The sequence below is a fragment of the Tenrec ecaudatus genome, chromosome 1 (genome assembly GCF_050624435.1).
Source record: "Tenrec ecaudatus isolate mTenEca1 chromosome 1, mTenEca1.hap1, whole genome shotgun sequence".
In the NCBI taxonomy this organism is placed as follows: Eukaryota; Metazoa; Chordata; class Mammalia; order Afrosoricida; family Tenrecidae; genus Tenrec; species Tenrec ecaudatus.
The window spans coordinates 125459468-125481532 of NC_134530.1; the positions used below are offsets into that span (position 1 = coordinate 125459468).

At 38.6% G+C, this 22065-nt stretch overlaps 1 protein-coding gene across 1 annotated transcript in view; it reads left to right on the forward strand.

Moving 5' to 3' along the window:
- The window catches only part of CCDC18 (coiled-coil domain containing 18), a 108521-nt gene that overhangs the window by 21041 nt on the left and 65415 nt on the right, over nucleotides 1-22065 (forward strand). Inside the window, exons 8-12 of the mRNA XM_075558499.1 lie at nucleotides 1524-1620; nucleotides 4752-4873; nucleotides 13324-13594; nucleotides 17421-17545; nucleotides 19103-19260. Coding sequence (XP_075414614.1) covers nucleotides 1524-1620; nucleotides 4752-4873; nucleotides 13324-13594; nucleotides 17421-17545; nucleotides 19103-19260 — 773 coding nt within the window. The remainder of the gene's footprint in view (nucleotides 1-1523; nucleotides 1621-4751; nucleotides 4874-13323; nucleotides 13595-17420; nucleotides 17546-19102; nucleotides 19261-22065) is intronic.

Sequence of the window (22065 nt, forward strand, 5' to 3'; positions counted from 1 at the left end):
ATTTAGAAGGCTGCAGTCCTGCCTTTGATCTTCAGCAGCAGGTCTTCCTTGTTTTCAGCATGGGAGGTTGTGTCATCTGCATATCAAAGGTGGTTAGTAAGCCTTCTTTAATCCTGGTACTATGTTCTTTATATATATAAAATTCAGCTTCTCATATTACTTGCTCAGCATACAGATTGAATAAGTATGGCAAAAAGATCCACACACCTTTCCTGATTTTAAACCACCTACTATTGCCTTGTTCTGTTCATATGCCTGCCACCTGGTCCGTGTACAGATTCTGCATGAGGATAATGTAGTGTTCTAGAATTCCCATTCTTCTCAGTGCTATTTATAGTTTGTTATGATCCACACAGACAAAAACAAAGCACAGTCAATAAAACACAGTAAACATCATTCTTGTATTTTTTACTTTGAGCCAAGATCCATCTGACTTCAGCAGTAATAGACCTTGTTCCCCATGCTCTTCTGCATCCAACTTGAATTTCTGGAATCTCCCAGTTCGTGTCCTACCATTGTTAAACGATCTTCAGCGAAACTTTACTTGCATGTTCTATTAATGATGTTGTTCAATAATTTCTGCATTCTGTTGGGTCCTTTCGAAGGGTGCAAATATGGATCTTCTGTTTGCTGGTCAGGGAGCTGTTTTCTAAAGTTCTTGGCATAGATCAGTGAGTGCTTCCATTGTTCATCAGCTTGTTGAAACATGTCAGTTGATATTCTGTCAGTTCCTGAAGCCTTATTTTTCACTAATATCTTCAGTTCAATTTGAACTTCTTTCTTTAGTACCATTGGTTCTTGATCATATTCTACCTCTTTACATGGTTGAATGTTGACCAGTCTTCTTGATACAACAACTCTTGTACTCCTTTCATCTTCTTTTGATACATCAAGCATTATTCATAATTTTTCCCAGAGAATCTTTCAGTGTTGCAAATTGAGACTTGAATTTTTCCTTCAGTCCTTCAACTTGAAATATACATAGTATATTCTTCTTTGTTTTATAACTCCAGAAAAGGTTAAAGTCAACTAAAATGAGGCTTAAGCATATGCTTGATAGTTCTTGAATTTTTTGTCTAGATGTTGATAGAAGTTATTATCTTTTGAAATACTTTTTTGGGAAAATGAACGATTACCAAAAGTTATAGGATTGAGTATATATAATAATCTAGATGGTGGACTTATTCTATAATGCCTAGCTTTTGAAAATTTATCATCCCACCCTCAGGACACTTCTATAATCAATATATTTTCTAGATAGAAAAATTTGCCAACATGTAAGCATTTATTTTATTTCAAAATTTATGTTATAAACATTTTTATTTCTTTTAAAATTTGTTATAGTATTATCAGATTATTATAATCTAATCTTTAGTCTTCATTTTATGGCTTAGTCTAATATTCTTGCTTAGTATGAAGAAGTTTGTTAATTTTCAGTATAATTGAGCATAGCTGCTTTGGAGGTTAAGTAGTCAAATGAAGAGCATTTAGAAAGATATTAATCATCTCTTTATAAATTTCAGGGCTGAAAGACAAAGGAATGAAGCACTCTGTAATGCTGAAGAGCTGAGTAAAGCTTTCCAACAGTATAAAGAAAAAGTGGCTGAAAAACTGGAAAAGGTTCAGTATTTTGTATTGCTATCACTGTTGTCGAAATAAAAGTAGATGTGAATGGAGTAGATTTACTTATGGCTATCGTAGTGATTTTTTATCAGAATGCTTTGATCAATAATAAGATCATTGATGTGCATCGTTTGTAATTATGAATAATAGATTCCACCAATTTAAAATCAGCAAACATGTTTGATTTCTCTAAAGAGGGAACAGTTTCAATGAAGACAAGTGAAGGTACAAACTACAGAGGAAGGTGGGGTAGATGAATGGGAGTTGGAGGCATAAAAGTCGAAACCAGAAATTTATTCTCATCAGTTACTTGAAAGTGAAGGCAGAATAGATAATATAAAATTTAGCTGGTCTTCCTTGAGCTACCACCCTAAGTGGTGTTTACTGCTGACTCGGAGAAAGTGTCATGAGCAGCTGCTACCTAATGTTATGTGTGGAGGAGGTTGAGCACAATCACAAGAAACACTGATGCGGACATGTTCCATCTTGGAATAGCAGAGGAAGCACAGACATTAATGGGCTGAAGAAAACTTTACAGAGAAGAGTGAAAGAGCTGCTGAAGAAATACTCTGCATTCATTATCAAGTTCCTATTGCATGCATTCTTCTCTACAATATTCAGTGATACAGAACATATGGTACCTGTTTTAAAGCGCTCATGTTTCAGTAAGATTCACAAGTAGGTAAACAAGTAATTTCAGTGTTTTAGAATAAGAGCTGTGAAAGTAAGTAGTATTTGTGGTAGAGTGCATGACATGAAGAGGAGTTTATGGAACCTCAGACCTAAAGAAGCCTTCACAGAGTATAAGGTACTTGAGCTATAAAAATATCTTGAAGATTTTGGTGTATAATTGAATAGTGTTAAGCAAGATTAATGATCAGATCATTGTTTTAGGACGCTCACTTTTAAATCACCATGAAGATGTCTTGGAGAAGGGGACAAATTTAGGGGACTCGTAGGCCAGAGATATTGAAGTTGTTGGATCTCAGAAGAAGAGATGATAGTAAGATGTGAGACTCAGTGGGATCTATAGAGTTAAACTATATTAGAAGCAGACAGTAGAAGAGAGAGATGACTCTAAGATATTTTCAGGTTACTGGTTTGAGTGATTGGTGGATAATTGCATCAGAAATCAAAATAGATACTTTTGTTTAAAAATCATATTTTGGAAATAGGCATAGGCTATCTAGATTTCAGTTTCTCATTGGCCTTTGTGTCTATATGTCAGGCCTTCAGCATTGAAATCTAGATTAATTTGTGGCTGATGAATTACTTCCAACTCGTGGTGATACTATATGTGTCGAGTATAGCAGCTTCATATGATCTTCAAGGCTTGAACCTTTTGAAAGAAACTATTTCTTTCAAGGTATGAATCACCAACTTAACTAGGGAATCAGTGAATACTATGTAGAGAGCAGCTTTGTTAAAGTGGCAGGCACAGAAGACACAGCCTCTAAAACGGGAGAAATAAAAAAGAAGGCAGTAAAGGTAACAGACAGACTATTCTTAAGATAGGGGAAGAGTAAAGAAACGGGGCACTGGAGAGGTAGAAAGGAAATAGGTCAAGGAAAGGCGCTTGTAGGACTACGAGTTACCTGAACAAGTAAGTTTGAAGGACAAGAGCCAGTGGAAGAGATGGCAGGAGGCGTGAAGATGTTGGAATTATATGGAATGGTAGATGGCACAAGAGTATGAACAGATATGAGTCTAAATATATGTGATGTGAGGAGACAGGTCCAAGAGCAGAGGTGAGATATTTTTAAATAGAATGAGTCATTTTTATCCATGAGAGAAAAAAAGGGGATTAAATATGGAGAAAAAATTAAGATACAATGAAGAAGGAAACATGAAGGATTTCTAGTGAAACATTTTGGTTTCATAATTGAAGACTGTAACATGATAAGGTTGATGGGAGACTTAGGCTTATGTGCTTCCCCCAGCATAGCTGTAATAAGGAGAATCAAGCATGAACTTTCAAAAGTAACATAAAAAGAGAACAGTAGAAAATGATCAGTTAATAATAGTAAAAAAAAGAAAGTAAGAGTGTCCTTATATCACAGTGACTGTAAAAAGTGCTTAAAGGAGAAATTATCAATCATATTAGGTACTAAAGTCAAACAAGCTTCGGTTTGGCCTTGAAGAAGTTTTTCTTTCTAATAAAACTGTGAACCCCACTTAAACAACCTACTGTTCCTGAGTTTATTCTGACTCATAGTGACACCCCATATGGCAAAGTAAAACTGTCCCATAGGGTTTTCAGGCGGTACATCTTTACCAGAGCAGAACTGCTGGTGGCTTTCAGCTGCCAACTTTGTGGTTAGCGGCTCAAAGCATAACTCATTACACCACCAGGTTTCCTCCCATACCACTTAACAACTTGAAATAGAAGATCCCATTCGATACTCAAACCTTAAGTATGAGTTAGTCACATCACTCTTTTGAAAACTTTGAAGAAGGCCTTGTGGGAAGGAAACGTAGAAAGGATTTCTAATAAGGTTACCTGTAAGGAGGAGAAAATACCTAGTGTTAATAGAAGGGTACCCTTGGGAAGAGGCACGGATATGGGAGGAGGAGAGGAAACTGTAGGAAACAGTTGATTTACGTTTTTTCCTTAGAGTCATCATTTTGAACTACGCAGATCCCAGCAGGTGAATGTGATGAAAGGCCCCTAAGGAAGACGGGCTGAAAGGGCTCTCGGCCTTATTCCCTCATCCCTCCACCCTGGGCACTTACGTGTGTTACATTTGAACTGTGATTTCACTGGAAGTTTTTTGTGGCTAATATTTCAAAAACTTCTCTAGAATATTTGCACAGAAAAAAATGAACGTTTCATAGCTCTGGTACAGCATCCCTCCTTGAACTAGCTGTCTTGTTGATGTGAGGCCAAAGCCCTGCTGCTCTTGGTCTTCTGTGTCACAGTCAAGGATCTCTAGGCAGATGGTAGCTGACATGTTCCTTCCTATTGCTGTCCTGGGGACGTAGATGTGCTCTTTTCACGACAAGGCTGGCACTTGAAGAATTCCTTGTTCATCTCTCCATTATTTCTGATGTCGCTACTTTCATCATTAGTGTCAATTCTAGAAAACTCACTTTAGTGCTTATGTTCACTTAAACAAATATTGTTTTAGGTTCAAGCAGAAGAAGAAATATTAGAGAGAAATCTAACTAACTGTGAAAAAGAAAACAAAAGACTACAGGAAAAATGTGGTATATACAAAAATGAAGTTGAAAATTTGAAAGAAAAATTAAGGTACAGTTTTCCTGTTAAGGTAAAGGATCTTTGTGTGGAAATGGGAAAATAGAAGCATTTTAAAACATAATTTTTGGGGGGACCAATAATAGTGCCACCTGGGTTTATTTGTACAAACAGCACAATAAGACACCAGGGCCATGCGTGCAGCAGCCCAGGGCTCACACCAGTCCCTATAATCCTCAAAGGAGAACTCTACTTTGTGGGCGCCTGGGTGCCTTTGGGAGCTGGTGCCTGGGTGCCTTTGGGAGCTTTTGCTGGAGTCAAGCCCTTGGCTGGAGCATCAGCCTTGCTTTGTACTTGGCCTTGGGACAGCACATACATACCCAAGCCTGCTTGCCAAGCTTGGGGCGGACGATGTAGGCCAGTTGGCTGAGCTTGAGGTTGACATCCATTGGGATCTTGGCCTTGACCTCCGTGGGCTTCACAAGATTCTTGATGGCCTCAGCACGAGCAGCTGTGGCCTCGGCGGTGTTGGCCTTCATTTTCTTCAGGCCCGTCTTGTTGTGCTTCTTGGCGAAGTACATGCTCCTCAGGAACTTGGGGTCCACCCCCTTAAGAGATTCGTATCATTGTAATTGGGTTTTTTTATGCCGTTTCTGTGCCATTTCCGGTATTGGTTGTGCATGGTGTGGTTCTTGGACTTCGCCAGGTCTGCACCAATGCCCGTTGCTCCTGGAGCGCCAGGGACCAGAAGTGAGAGGAAAGCATAACATTTTATGTATTAAAATTATCTTAAGTTATATAATAAAACAGATTTCAACGGAAACTATTTTCTTGGTGTAAAGTTATAATCTGAAATACAGTAAAACTTGTTTTAAATAGGTACTTGTAAAGAACTGATAAAATATACTTGTGTTTAAGTAGAGAAAATTAATACAGATCTGATGTCCTAGGGTAAACATATTAACCAGCAAAATATGTATAATATCAAATATTCAAAGAGAACTCATTTCAAATCATGAATCACCTACTTCGCACTTCTCATTTTATCAGTGAAGGAACTGAGACCCAGAAAGCAACCAATATTTGCCCCAGAGAGACAGAAGCAAGGATGAGAATGAGAACCTAGGTCTTTTGTACTCCGTCCACTGTAACATAACTGCCCTCTCAAAGTTAAACTGTCAACTTTTATGGATTAATATTAATTAGGCCTGATGACCTAATTGATTAAAAACAAACACAAAAACCTTTTTTAATTAAAATATCATTTTTAGGAGCTCTTACAATTCTTTTTTTTGTTGTTGTTAATCAAGTCTTTTTTTTTTAAACGTTTTATTAGGGGCTCATACAACTCTTTTCACAATCCATACATATACATACATCAATTGTATAAAGCACATCTGTACATTCTTTGCCCTAATCATTTTCTTTTCTTTCTTTTTTTTTTCCCCTTTTCTGTTTTTACATTTTATTAGGGACTCATACAACTCTTATCACAATGCTCTTACAGTTCTTATTACAATCCATACATCAGTTGTGTCAGGCATAATTGTACATATGTTGCCATCATTCTTTTCTAGACATTTACTTTCATTGAGTCCTTGGTATCAGCTCCTCCCCCTTTTGTGACCCTTTGATAGATTATAAATTGTTATTTTCATATCCCACACTGACCACTGTCTCCCTTTGCTCAGGGTTTCTGTTGTTCTTCCCTCTGGAGAGGGGGTGTGGTTATGTGTCGATCATTGCGATTGTCTCTTCTCACCTTCTTCCCCTCTTTTCCCCTTCTCTCCCCCACCTTTCTGGTACCTCTATTCCGATTCCTGGATTCCGTGTGTCATGAGCTCTTATCTCTTATCTACACCTGTGTACACGCTCTGGTCTAGTCTGAAGTGAGAGGCAGCACTGGGATCATCATGACAGTGGGGAATGAGGAAACCTCAAGAAACCAGAGGCATTTGTGTGTTTCATCACTGCTTTACTATGCCCTGGTTGGCTCATCCCTTCCCTGTGATTTCTGTGGGAGGATTTTCCACGGTCTACAGATGGGCTTTGGATCTCTGCTCTGACCCCCCTCATTCTCAAAGATGTGTTTTTGTTTGTTATGGGGCTTCTGATGTTACCTGGTCTCAATGACACCTCATGATCGCACCAGCTGGTATGCTTCTTCCATGTGGGTTTGTTGTCTTCTCTGCTGGATGGCCGCTTGTTTAACTGCAAGTCTTTAAGACTCCAGATCATTTAATAGCCGGGCACCATCAGCTTTCTTCACCACATTTGCTTATGCACCCATTTTGTCTTCAGCGATTGTGTCGGGAGGGTGAGCATCACAGAATGCCAGTTTGTTAGGAGAAAGTACTCTTGATTTGAGGGGAGGGTATGAGCAGAGGCCTGAATTCTGTCCACTACCTCAGTGTATTGTCAAATATATGTACATAGGCCAATACCTTTATTTTTGTGGATTAATGTATTTACATATGTACACACCTGTGCTTATACCGCTATCATGGCTTTGCTTCCTAGATCATTTCTCTGAAAAATAAAAAAACTTAATTGTGTCCATGTGGAACCTGTAAATGGATCAAGAGGCAGTAATGCAAACAGAACAAGGGAATACTATGTAGTTTAAAATCAGGAAAGGTGTGCGACAGGGTTATATCCATCTGCATGCTTAGAAAATCATTAGGGAAGCTGGATTATATGTAGAAGTTGTACCATCAAGATCAGAGGAAGGCTTGTTAATAATTTTCCATATTCAGGTGACAAACTTTCTGGCTTAAAGTGAGGAAGTCTTGAAGCACTTGCTGATGAAAATAAAGGATTATAGCCTTCAGTTTGGATTACAATTCAATGTAAAGAAAACAAAAATCCTCACAATTGGACCAATAGGTACCATGATCAATAGAGACAAGAATGAAGTTGTCAAGGGGAAAGCTTAGAGAGATGGAAGCACCACCTCCAGGAGTGTATAGACTTAGATGGGCAGAGTATATGTTGGGAAATATTAACTTCACATTTTGATATTTTCTTTTAATAAGGATTTCTATTTTGTAGCAATACTTTCTGACTTACAGTCCTAGTTAAAAAAATACTTCAGTCCTAATGTTTATGGTAGTTAGGTTACTAGAGTGTTTCGTAGGACTGGTAGCAAATGCAAGGTATACGTGTAAGAAGAAAAGTACTGAACGGTTAAGCTATGGCACATGCTGCTGCTGGTAGGTGCCATTGGGATGTAAGTGACATTCCCTTCTACAGCAACCCCATGCACATAGAAGGAAACACTGAGAGGCCCTTCGCCATCCTCACAGTTGTTTCTGTTCTAGAGTACATGATTGCGCCACAGTGTCAGTCCATTTCCTTGAAAGCCTTCCTCTTTTTCATTGCCCCTCAACTTTACTGAACATGCTGTCCTTCTCCAAGGACTGCATTCTCCTGACAGTGTGTGAACAGTGCATGAGACTAAGTCTCCCCATCCTTCCCTCTAAGGACGGAGACAGGTCTGTCTGTCCTTTTAGCAGTCCGTGGTACTTTCCATATTCTTCTCCAGAACCACAATCCAAATGCATCAGTTCTTCAGTCTTCATTATTCACTGTTTAACTCCACATGCCTGTGGGGCAATTAAAAATACCACAGCTGTGTCGGGTGCACCTGAGTGCTCACAGTAACATCTTTGCTTTCTAATACTCTAAGAAGATCTTGTGCAGCAGATTTACCTAATACAACTGTTCTTTTGGTCTCTTAACTTTCATGAGCATATATGATGTGGTACCCCCCCAACAAACAAATAAACAAAACTGGAATTGCACTGAGTAGAGCGGAGCTTTCATAGTGCACATTTTCCCCTTTGGGCCAGCATCCAGCAACTTGCTCTGAGTTAGTACACCCAGGGGAGTTGCCTGGGAAAGTTCTCGCTGGTCACAGTGAATATTTTTTAAAGCATTTTTGCTTGAACTTTGTTTTTTGTGATGGCCCATTTAAGAGAACAGCATGCAGCTGTGAAATTTTCTGTTGTGCTCAGGAAAAATGCCGCAGAAACTGTTGTGATGATGAACACAGCTTATAAGGACAACACCATAGGAAAAACTCAAGTGTATGAATGATTTTCTTGTTTCAAAAGAGATGAAATGTCAATTGATGACAAACCTCATTCTGGATGTTTGTCAACTTCCTGAATGGATGAAAATGTCCACAAAATTTGTACATTTGTGCTCAACCGAGGATGGACTATTGAAGAGATGGGGAAGTTATCTGGACCATCTTGGAGCTCGAGTCAGCGAATTTTAACAGAAGATTTGGGAATGAGAAGGGGCGTTTTGGATTTCCGGGGAAACGAGTGAAGACGTGCCATGCTTTGAAAGAACAGTTCCAATGTGACCTAGACTTTTTTCCCAAGGCCATTACTGGTGATGAGCCATGGTGCTGTTCTTATGACCCCGAAAGCAAACGTCTGTCAAGTCAGTGGAAGACTCCCTCGTGACCTCACCCAAACACTCCTCAAGTGAAGTCAAAGATTAAGATGATGCTTATTTGTTTTTTTGATGTGAGGGGGATAATGCATTTGGAGTTTGTTCCACCAGGTCAGTCTGTTAATCAAGCTTTCTATTTAGAGGTTCTGAAAAGATAGCATAACAGTGTGCAACATAAAAGGCCTGATTTATGGCAGACGGCAGGAACTGGGTTTGCCACCACAACAATGCACCTGCTCTCACACAGCCATCTCAGTGCACCAGTTTCTGGCAAAATAAATCTAGCATGTCTCTCTTGCCCCATGCATCTTTTTCACCCAACCTTGCTCCATGTGACTTTTTGTTTCTGTGAACAAAGAGGGACGTGAAAGGATAGTGATTTGATGACATAGAAGAGGTGAAGAAAAAAACGTTTGATGCTTCCTGCTTCATTCACTATTTTGCTCACAGAAACTTTCAGTAGTACAACTGGAGGTTGAGTTTCTTCTTGAGTTCTTTTAGTTTATGATATACTGAGTGTGTCTTTCCTTTGGGGTTTTTAATTCTAAGCCTTTGCACACTTCATTATTATATTTTATTTTGTCTTCTCCAGCTGCCTTTGAATTTTTCTACTCTGCATTTTTAAAAAATCATTTTATTGGGGGCTTTTACAGCTCTTACCACAATCCATACATTCATCCATTGTGCCAAGCACATTTGTACATATGTTGCCATCATCATTTTCAAAACATTTTCTTTCTACTTGAGCCCTTGATATCAACTCCTCATTTTACACCCCGCACTCTCTCATGAACCCTTGATAATATATAAATTATTATTGTTTTTTCATGTGTTACACTTTCTGATGTCTCTCTACACCCACTTTTCTCCTCATTTTACACCCCGCACTCTCTCATGAACCCTTGATAATATATAAATTATTATTGTTTTTTCATGTGTTACACTTTCTGATGTCTCTCTACACCCACTTTTCTGTTGACTGCCACCCTGGGAGGAGGTTATGTAGATCATTGTGATAGGTTCCTCCTCTCCCGGCCCCCTCATCTTTCCCTTACCCTCCTGGTATGGCTACTCTCATTGTTGACCCTGAGGGGTTTATCTGTCTTGGATTCCCTGTTTTCCCAGCTCTTATCTGTACCAGTGAACATGCTGTGGCCTAGCTGGATTTGTGAGGTAGAATGTGAGGGGTCATTTTAGTGTGTGTGTGGATGGGTGGAGGGTATCATTAAAGAACTAGAAGCGGGGCTGCGGGAGGGAAAAAAAAAACTAGAGGAAAGGTGTATGTTTTGCCGGTGCTATACTGCATCCTGACTGGCTCATCTCTTCCTTGTGACCCTTCTGTAAGGGGATATTCCAACTGTCTGGAAATGGGCTTTGGGTCTCCACTCCATAATCCTCCTCATTCACATTTATATGACTTTTTTGTTCTGGGTCTTTGATACCTGATACTTGATCCCATTGCCACCTCATGATCACACAGGCTGGTATGCTTCTTCCATGTGGGCTTTGTTGCTTCTCAGCTAGATGGGCACTTGTTTACCGTCAAGCCTTTAAGACCCCAGACGCTATATCTTTTGATAGCCGGGCACCATCAGCTTTCTTCACCGCATTTGCTTATGCACACATTTTGTCTTCAGTGATCGTGTAGGGAAGGTGCAGCATAGAATGCAGGGTATTAGAACAAAGTGTTCTTGTGTTGAGGGAGTACTTGTCTACATATCTTTTTTTACTTAATCCTTTTTTCCATTTTCATTAGTTACACTACCATTAAGAGCAAGTTTCACAGACTCTTCCAATATCTACTTTGATCTTTTCCTTTTTTCTGTCTTTTTTATGATCTTTTGCTTTTCTCAGAAATGATGTTCTTGATATCCTCCCACAGCTCATTGAGTCTTCTGTCATTAGTGGCCAATGCAGTAAATTAGTTCTTGAGATATTCTCGATATTCATGTGAGATAGACTCAAAGGTTGTATTTTGACTCTTGCGAACTTGTTTTAAAACTGCAGCTTTATCCTGAACTTACATATGAATAATTGATGGTCTGTTTCACAATCTGCCCCTGGCCTGCTTTTAACTGCTGCTGTTGAGATTCTCCAGTATCTCTTCCCACAGAAGTAGTCCATTTGAATTCTGTGTATTCCATCTGGAGAAGTCCACGTGTATAGTCACTTTTGTGTTGTTAAAAAAAATGTGTTTGCTATGAACAAGTCATTGGATTTGCAAAATACTGTTTTGGGTTTTTTTTTTGTGTGCAAAATTCATGCCATCTCCAACTTCATTTCTATCGCCAAGTCCGTATTTTCCAACTACTGTTCCTTCCTCTTTGCTTCCAACTTTTGCATTCCAATCACCAATAATTAACTAATGCCTGTTGACTGCAAGTTAGATCAATTTCCATATTAAATTGTTGCTAAAATTCTTAAATTTCTTCCTCACTAGCTTTTGTGGTTGGTACATTAGTTTGAATTATAGTTGTATTGATTGACTTTCCTTGAAGGCAGATAGATATAATCCTATCACAGACCGCATTGTACTTCCTGATCAATTTTACAATTCCAGCATAGTAAAACATATTTTCTTATTTAAAATAGCCAACACCAGTCAACTTCAGTTCCTTAATGCTCAAGATATCAATCTTTATGTGTTCCATTTCATTTTTTCTGCCTTCCAGATTTCCTAGATTCATCCTTCGCACATTGAAAGTTTGGTCATTAGCAAATTTTGCAACTGTTTCTGTTTCTCCTTACCTTGAGTCGTTCTCCATCAGCAAATGAATTTCCTGATGGCTCCATTCCCACAGGCTCTCCCTGACTCGGGTCACAGTGGTTGGATCCACTCCTTGAAGTCAGCTCCTCCTCATCACATTTCAAGTGCCTTCCAACCCAAGGGTCCATACTCTGGCACTATGTTGAACTGTGTTCTGCTTCCATTCACTAGGCCTTCTGTATTTGGCAATGTTTTGAACCTGTGCGTAAGATTTTCAGCATCTCCTTCCTCCATAGTTGGGAACCTAATCCTTTTTCATGGTCTGTTTTTAGCCAGGAAAAACTCTGCTAAAACCTGTTCACTTTGGGTGACCCTGCAGGTATTTGAAATACCAGTGACATAGCTTCCAACATTACAGCGACACAGTATAATGAAACTGATAGACAAGTGGTGGTGACACTTGTTTTCTGCTAATGCTTTCTGTGGAGCTTGAACTTGCTTCATCACCACATGCTAGTCCCTTAAAATTTCATTTGATACATTATGGAATAATCCTGTCATATTTATTTAGACATGGTTCTTAAGTCATATATTACCTTTGTATTAAAAGGAAAATGTAAGTGAAATCAGTTGGTTAAGATATTCCTAAAATTTCACACATTCAGAGTCAGATCTCTAATCCATCTGACATATGTTCCAGTTTATCTACGTAGTGTTTTCCTGTGTGCCATTAAGAGTGTTGCTTGTGTAGCATTTCCTAAGGAATCTTTTTAAGAACTGAAAGTCATTGATGCTGGGCTCATCGGTTAACTTACAATTATGTAGAGCCGGTCTTCTTTGGACCTCTGTTTCAGGACTCTTGCTGCATATATCTGATTTACCACCTATCTTGCTCCTTCCCACAATCCCTGTCTTAGTTTCTGGGCATGTCACGAGCTTGTTGCTGTCTGGCTTATCTTCCATTTACTGACTCCATTCTGCAAGGTGTGCTGCAGGTGCATTTGATGTTGATATTTATGTATGGTGCACACAGAAACTAGGAGGTAGCTGCTGTTTAGCTGACAGTTATTTTTCTTAGAAATTGGTGATCAGGCCTTTCATTTAAGAGCCCTCTAAGAAACCGAACCTCTAAAATTTTTGGTACCCACCTAAAATTTAATAATAATAGCACCAAGAACATAAAGTTGTGAATGTAGCATGCATAAAATAGACACTCAGCAAGTGTGAACTGGCTTTATTGTTTCAGAACTAAGTTTTAAATGATCTTAAAGGTGAGATTAATTGACGATAGTTATGCATGCACACCCCCCATTTTGTACTCCTTTCTTTGTAGGCAGTTAAAGGAAGAAAGCAACACTGGGAAAGAGAAACTGAGGACTATGGCAGTGAGAAATTCAGAAGTCATGGCTCAGCTAACTGAATCGAGACAAGACGTGCTGAAACTGCGCACTGAGTTAGAGGACAAAGGAGAAATGCTTAGAGAAAACAGAGAATTAAAGCTCCGAATTGCAACACAGAATGAGCGACTGGATTTATGTCAGCAAGAAATTGAAAGTTCACGGGTGGAACTAAGAAGTTTGGAAAAAATTATATCCCAGTTGCCAGTAAGTATGTGGAACAGAAATGTAATATGCTTACGTAACAGAAAAAGAAATTTTACTGGGATGTTTTATAACAAACCATTTTATAACTTTTAATAGCTTCTAGTTTTTCCCATCCGTGTTTCTCTAACCTAGTCCCGATTATCCTTCCTCCTTTGCCTTCCTACTAGTTCACTCTCCTCCACTTTGGCTGATGCCATCTAGTAGAATGCACAGAAATAAAAATCATTAAAACTCAGAAAACAGCTTGTTTGAGTTAGCATAAATCCACCTAATTCAAGTGTACTATTTCTTGATTTTGAATGGGTTTACTCAAAATTGTTAACTATCACCTCAATTCAGTTTTCAAACTTTTCTGCCATTCCCAATAGGTCCCCTTGTGTCTGCTTCATCAGTCTGCTAACACAACAGCCCCAGATAACCACAAATCTTCCTTCTTCCCCTAAAAGTTGTCTGTTTTGGACATTGTCTTTTGCATCTGACTTCTTGGTGCGTGTTCTTGAGGTTCATCTACATTGTGTTGTGTAACTGCTTTGTTTCTTTTTATTATTGAATACTATTCCTGTGACTGGGTATACCACATTTTATTTACTCACTCAGTCATGTTTCTGCTCTGGTGCTAGGACACATAGTGCTTTAAATATTTGCATGCACTTCTTTGTGGACATCCATTTTCGTTACTCTTGGGTAGATACTTTAGAATGGAGTTGCTGGCTCATGTGGTAAATTCCTACTTAGCATTTTGAGAAAATGTCAAAATTCTTTCCCAAACTGGTCATACTCACTTTAGATTTTAATTTAATTGAAAATGCATCAGTAAGTAAGTCCCTTTTATATCATGGAGCCCTGGTGGCACAGTGGTTAATCATTGGGTTGCTAACCAGAAGGTTGATATTTCATGCCATCAGCCATGCCACTGAAGAAGGATATGGATTCTCTGCTGCAGTAAGGATTATACCGTTTGCAACCTTGGGAGGGAACTTTCACTCTGTCCTACAGGGTCTCTGAGGAGCCCTGGTGGCATAGCGGGTTATGGATATTGTGTTGCAAACACAAGGGTTAGCAGTTCAAACTTACCAGAGTCTCCATGGGAGAAAGATGAAGCTTTCTGCTCCTGTAAGATTTGCAATTGGTGGAAACCCATGGGAGCATTGACTGCATCCATAAGGTTGTTGTGACTTAGAATCGACTTGACAGCAGTGAGTTTGGTTTGAGTTTGGGCAAGTTTAATTATCTTTGTGTAGAGGGTGTATATAAGGAGGTAACCACCCCCCAAAAAAGCATTAAAAATTTTTTTTAATTAAGAGATCGTTTTATTGGGGACTCTTAAAAATCTTGTTACATTCCATACATCGATTGCTTCAGGCATGTTTGTACATATGTTGCCTTCATTCGTTCCTAGAAATTTATGTTCTGTTGAGCCCTTGCTATCAGCTCCTCTTTTTATTCCTTCCTCCCACCCACCCCAAACCCTCATGGCCCCCTGATAGATGGTAAATTATTATTATTTTCATATCTCACACTGACCACTGTCTCCACCCATGTTATTTGTTGTTCCCCCTTTCTCCTTCCCTCGCCCCTCCTTCCCCTTCCCCTTCTGCTCTCGCTTTCCCCCCTCCTGTTCCTGGATTCCATGTGTCGTGAGCTCCCATCTCTTCTCTATACCCATGTACATGCTCCGGTCTAGTCTGAATTGAGAAGCAACACTGGTGTCATGATAATGGGGGTGGGGTGGGGTGAGGAAGCCTCAAGGAACCAGAGAAATATTGTGTGTTTCATCAACGCTTTACTCCACCCTGGTTGACTCATTCCTTCCCTGTGGCCCCTCTGAGGGGGAATTGTTCCATTGTCTACAGATGGGCTTTGGATCTCTGCTCCAATGTCCCTCATTTTCAACAATATGTTTTTGTTTGTTATGTGTCTTCTGGTGCCTATTACCGGACCCCGAGGACTCCTCATGATCGCACTAGCATTGTGCTTCTTCCATGTGATCTTACTGCTTCTCTGATGAATGGCCACTTGTTTAACTTCAAGCCTTTAAAACCCCAGAAGCTATATCTTTTAATAGCCGGGCACCATCTGCCTTCTTCACCACATTTGCTTATATACCCATTTTGTCTTCAGCGATTGTGTCAGGCAGTTGGGCATCTCGGAATGCAGAATTTGTTAGATTAGTGTTCTTGTATTGAAGGAAAGTATGAACAGAGGCCCAAAGTCTGTCCACTACAAACCTTATCACCTTCAAAGTATTCTCCATGACACTTAATAAAGTTGTCAAATCTGCGATTCCATTCTTGGGAACATTTTTCAGACATCTGTTTGGATGGCTGTGACAGCACCGCCTTTGTTTTTTTCTTCACCTCTTTTATGTCATCAAATCGCTGTCCTTTCATGTTCCCCTGCATTCACAGAATTAAAATGAAGTTTCATGGAGCAAGGTCAGGTGAGGTAGGTGCATAGGGCAAGAGAGGCATTGCTGTTTTTTTACCAAAAACCGAAATGCTATGTGAACAGGTACATTGTCATGGTGCAAAACCAGTCCCCTGTCTACCACAAGTCCGTTTCTGTCCTTTTTGTCGCATGCTTTTATGCAATCTTTTCAGAACCTCTAAATAGAAAGCTTGATTGACAGTCTGACTTGGTGGAATAAACTCCAGATGCACTACAAGTTGGCATTTTCATCCATTTGGGAATTTGACAAATGTCCAGAACAAGGTTTGTCATCAATCAACATTTCACCAGTTTTGAATTGAGAAAACCACTCATACACTTGAGCTTTTCCTGTAGCGCTGTCTTTGTAAGCTGTGTTCAACATCACAACAGGTTTTGCAGCATTTCCCCCCAAGAATGAAATAACATTTCACAGCTGCATGCTGTTCTCTTAAATTGGCCATCACAAAAAACAAGTTTCAAGCGATTGCTTTTATGAAAAAATTCAGTCATCAGAGAGAACCTTCCTAGATGATGCCACTAGGTACACGACCTCAGCGTGAGTTGCTTGCCTGGCGGGAAAAATGCATACTACAAAACTTCCCAGTGCAATTCCTGTTTTTGTTTTTTTTTTAAGTACCCCCATGTATGCTTATAGTGGAGAAGGAACACAGCCTAACAACTACTACTGATAACCCTCAATAGCCTTTAAAAGCATCAGTGGTTTTGAGTTTTTTAATATGGCTTCTATGAGTCATTGTCTGCAACAATAGTCTCAAATACAAAAATGACTGAGGCAAAGAATGGGCAGGGTTTTGTTCTGATGTACATAGGGTCACTGTGATTCAGGACCCACTCTGGCACCTAACAGCAACATAGGGTCCCTTTGAGTGAGACTTGCTTAACAGCAGTAGATTTGGTTTTCTCTGGTTTATATCGCTTGCACAGGTAATCACTATTCTGAAATCCATTCCCATCCTTAATTTTTATATTGCCACCTGTGAATGTATTCAGAAACACACATGAATAATTATTTAGTTTATTTTAAAGAGTATTATGTGTATATTTGTCCACTTAACTTCATGTTTTGAGATTTATCTATGTTGATTTATTCGAGGAAGCTTCAAAAGCTTGTAGAAAAATGCCACCATCTGTAATTCAAATTTTTCACAAACATTTAGAAGCACCCTCCCACAATTTAGATTTATTTAACTTGGACAATTATAGCTCTCTCATCATATTAATATTTCACAGTGTATTTATTCTTCTCTCATACTGAGGAACATTAGGTTGTTTTAGCTATATTCACACAATTTCAAATGTGACATTCTGAAGATAAAGTAATTTGAAATCAACATATATATCATACTTTTGTATATGTTTTCTTTTAAACTTGCAGCTAAAAAGAGAAACGTTTGGCTTTAAATCAACTTTTTCCAAGCCCCAGATGAGTAGCTTCATGAACAAGGAAGACAGTTGCCTTGGCTGCTGTGAGGCAAATAAAGTGGTGCTCTCAGAGCTGAGGTACGGCTTTCTAGTCTGAAATCACAGCAAAGGTGCTTCTAACTCAGTTAGAATATCCATGCGCCTATAACTAAGAAGTGATTCTTTGAATTTTGTGATGTTTGTTTTAAATCTGTTCCTTAAATTAAAAAAAAACAAACATTGCAGAATGAATAACTATCCTTTATTCCATACTTCTAGCTTCATTCACCTGCTGTCATAATTTGGGTTTATATTCTTTTTAAAAAAATCATTTTATTGGAGGCTCATACAACTCTTATCATAATCCATACATACATCAATTGTGTAAAGCACATTTGTCATTCGTTGGGTATATTTAAGTCTACTTTGTGTATATCTGTACTCAGACATACAAGTATAAGAACTATGTGTTTTGCTTTTCACTCTGCATCACTAAAAAAAAATCATCTGTGTTGAGATAGGTAAATGAATGAACATGTGTGGTTAGTTTACATTTAATGTGGCTACATAGGAGTCTATCCTATATCACAGTATCCATTCTTGTACTGGTAGCTACCTTGTTTTTAGTCCTTTTGTGTTATAAATAATGTCAACTGCACATATGTGTAAGAGTTTCTGTAATACATATATCTAAAATGGAAGTGCTGGGTCATAGAGTATATACATATTTGATTTCAATACGTATTATCAAGTTTTTAAAGTAGCTGAACCATGTTAAAATCCTACCAATATTAAGAATTTCCATATTTTGCCTAATTGTTAACTAATATCCAAGTTAGTAAACAACTTGGAGACCATATCTAATCTCCTCTGGTTATGCAAGAGAGAAGGGCAGTCCAGTTCCTCGCTAGCCCAAGGCCTAATTGCCACAAGGCAGAAGCCAGACATGGCTCTACTTTACATCCTCCTTTACCCTGTCCTGGCACCAATCTTTTTTCTTGCGACACTATTTTTCTGTTGGGCCACACAGAATTCACAGACAACACTCATGATTAAGAGAGTTTACTAGAAAAATTAATAGGTTACCACAAGCAAGATAAGAAAATATTAAAGATACAATTATTGGTCTACCTCTCCTCAGCCTGCAGCCAAGTCTCTCTAGTCCTCTCAACCATATCGTCCCTTGGTCTCTGACTGAGGGCCAGGAAACAGACCTAACTGCTGAGCCTCACAGTCTCCGTCTCAGCTCAGCTCTGCTCTGTCTCATGGTCTCTGTGCCTCTGCCTCTGCTCTCAGCGTGGTATGGCCTCTTCTACCTTTGCCACTTCACAATGGCTCTTCTTCCTTGATGGCCCCAGGGATTTCCTCTGTTCTTGTAGTATCTGAGGGAGCTCGTTCTTGGAGCCCGGGCAATGGCAACTAAAGCAGACCAGTCACTTCTCATAGTGTTTCACACAACCTGTTTGCATGGTCCCACCCAATCATTTGGCAGGCAATACTGAGACATGGATAGACAAGCAGTATTAAGAAATTTCACTTCACTACACTAAGTTTCTTACTTATGCCGATTTGAAAGGTGAAAAACTGGTTTGGGATATTTTTATACAATCTTTGTGATAATTTTTGGCCTTTTTGTTTTGTTTTGTTTAATGCCAGGATTAAGCTTGCAATAAAAGAGGCAGAAATTCAAAAGCTCCAAGCAAACCTGACTGCTAATCAGTTATCTCTGAGTCTTTCTTGCAATGACAGCCAAGAAAGTGGCAGATTAAGTAGTTTAGAAACAGAGCCTGTAAAACTAGGCAGTAATCAAGTAGGTGAGTATATTATATTTGATTGTGTTAATAAATTATAATGAGTGCTTTATGGTTGGTTGGGTTTTTTTGTTTGGTTGGTTTTTTTGTTTTTGAGAAATCAATTATACCTGATAATCTGTTTCTTAGTAAATTACTAGTTAAGGTCTGAACAAAGGAAGTTATTAGAAATCTTTAAACTTTTGCATCATTTAAAATATTACATTATTGAAGTGTAAGTTACATATAGAAAAAAACACAATGCACTATGATTTTAGAAATGGTTAGAAAGAAAATTTAAAATAAAAAAAATTATAAATGTGTGTACATATTAGTTCCAATGCTACTTATCTGTTATCATCTATGCCTGAAGAACTTTGTTTATCATATTTTTTTAATATAGGTTGGCTAGCAATTAATTTTTCTAGCTTTTAGTGTATTGAGTTGGATACTTATTCCCCTCCCTCACTTTCATTTTTAAAAGATTTGTTTTTATTGCTTGATGGAATTTGAAGTAAAAGTCTGAGGTGTTTTTGTTTCCTTTATTTGTAATGTGCTTATTTTCTCTGGCCACTCTTAAGATTTTCTTTGGTCACAGCTTTTAAGGAATTTGATTTTAATTTGTTGAAGTTGTTAGAAATATAATTATAGTTTTCATCAAATTTTCATTAAGCTACCTAATAAACAAGTGTATATGCTTGGAGTCCCGTTGAAAAGGGGATATATGAGGGCACTTAAAAATGGAATTGACTTTTTCCCATAACCTTTTGAAGTCCCTTCTGTTTTCCCACAGGGTACTATGACTCTTCCTCCTTCCCTGTCATCTTTCTCCTTCACTTAACTTTTTAAAACGCTGTCTTAGATATGAGATGACTTCAAAAGAATTATGAAAGAATAGAATTAAAAAATAATGGAATTTTTCTACAAACATTTGAAACCCCATCATATATATGTAATGCAACGTTTGAAATCTCAACAATTTGCAGTTTGGTGACATTAATTATGATCATCTGTTAGCCAACGATCACACTTATCTATTCCAAAATTATATTATCACTGTGCTTAATTGTTGATAGCTTTTATTGGCACATCTTTATAATTCAATTTTTCTTCTAATCTTCTCTCAGTCCCACCCTGTGAAAGTTTCCATTTAGATATTGTGTTCTACATATCTAGAAAAGCTCCATTTTTTATCTAACATCTTCTTCTACTGGTTATGCTCACTTTTATGTTGAAAGCTCTGAGCATATTTATGCTAGCTGTTTAACAACTGTTGTTACTGATTCCATCTGAGCAAGTAATCAGTGAAGCTGGATTATATGAAGAAGAACTTGGTATAAGGATTGGCCAATGACACAACCTTGATGCTGAAAGTGAGGAGAAATTGAGGCACTACTTAATGAAGATCAAAACTTGCAGCCTTCAGTATGGATTACAACTCAATGTAAAGGAAACCAAAATCCTCACAACTGGACCAACAGGCAACATCATGGTAAATGGAGAAAAAATGGAAGTTGGCAAGGATAGCATCTTGCTTGCTTGGATCCACCATCAGTTCTCTTGGAAGCAGCAGTCAAGAGCTCAAACAGCACATTTGCATTGGGTGAATCTGCTGCACAAGACCTCTTTAAGTGTTGCAAGGCAAGGTCCTCCTGACACAAGCCATGGTATTTTTAGTTGTCTTAGGTGCATGTGAAAGTTGAACATTGAATACGAAGATGAAAGAAGAATTTTCTGTATTTGAATTGTGATACTGGAGAAGAATACTGAAACAACTGTGGACTGCCAAGGAACAAACAAATCTGTACTGGCTGAAGTACAGCCAGAAAGCTTCTTAGAGGCAAGGATAGTGGACTTCATCTAATGTACTGTGGACTGTTACCAGGAAAGATCAGTCCTTGGAGAAGGATAACGTTTGGTCAAATGGAGGAGCAGTGAAAAAGAGGAAGACCCGTGATGAGATTGACTGACCTAGTGGCTGCAACCATGGGGGCTAGCATAAGCTGAGGATGGCTTAGGGCTGGGCACTGTCTCCTTCTGTTGTGTATAGGGTCACTGTGTGTTGGAACTGATTCATTGGCACCCAACAACAACTGATTTAATCATCTCTGGTACTTTGGAGTTTATCTTTATTGCCTGATTTTTTTTCCCCTCTGGCTAAGGAGTCTAGAGTTTGTTCTGGTGGGCAGTTATGAGTGGATCAATTTTCTCTTTTGGAGACTTAAAAATTTTGGGCTTTTTAAAGTTTAGGTGTAAGGGAGCCTCTCTCTGGAACTGGTTGAGACCCACTACTAAGGTCTAATCTTCTGGACTCTACTGAGTTTGTATGTATTAAGTGAGGTCTATCTACTTAGCCTTGTGAGGACTTATGTGATTCGATGTTTAACCTGGGGAGGTTCCTGGGAGTTGTTTGAGTTATTGCTCCCAGGCAATTGTTCTCTTTCTCCCCCAGAGTGTTTAGTGGTTTTGAACTGCTGGAACTCATGGTTAAGAGCCCAGCACTAAAAACACTAGGCCACTAGGGCTGTATCTACTTATGTTACACCAAAATCGTCTTCAAATTTTTATTAACTTCGTGTAAAGAAACAGCATCATTTAAAAGAATTTTTTGTGTTGGTTTCTATTAAAAACTTTTTTGGAATTTTAAAAGGTGGTGAATAACTCCTAAAATACTTATACAAAGGCTCATTTTCCAGCTGCTTAGAAGAGTGCAGAATTTATTCCCATGTTTGTGTTTCTATTTTAGAAGATACGGTATTTTGCGTGTTTTTAAATTATGCTGTTATTGTTGACTTTCTCATTCTCCTTCCTTTTATATTCTTTAAATTA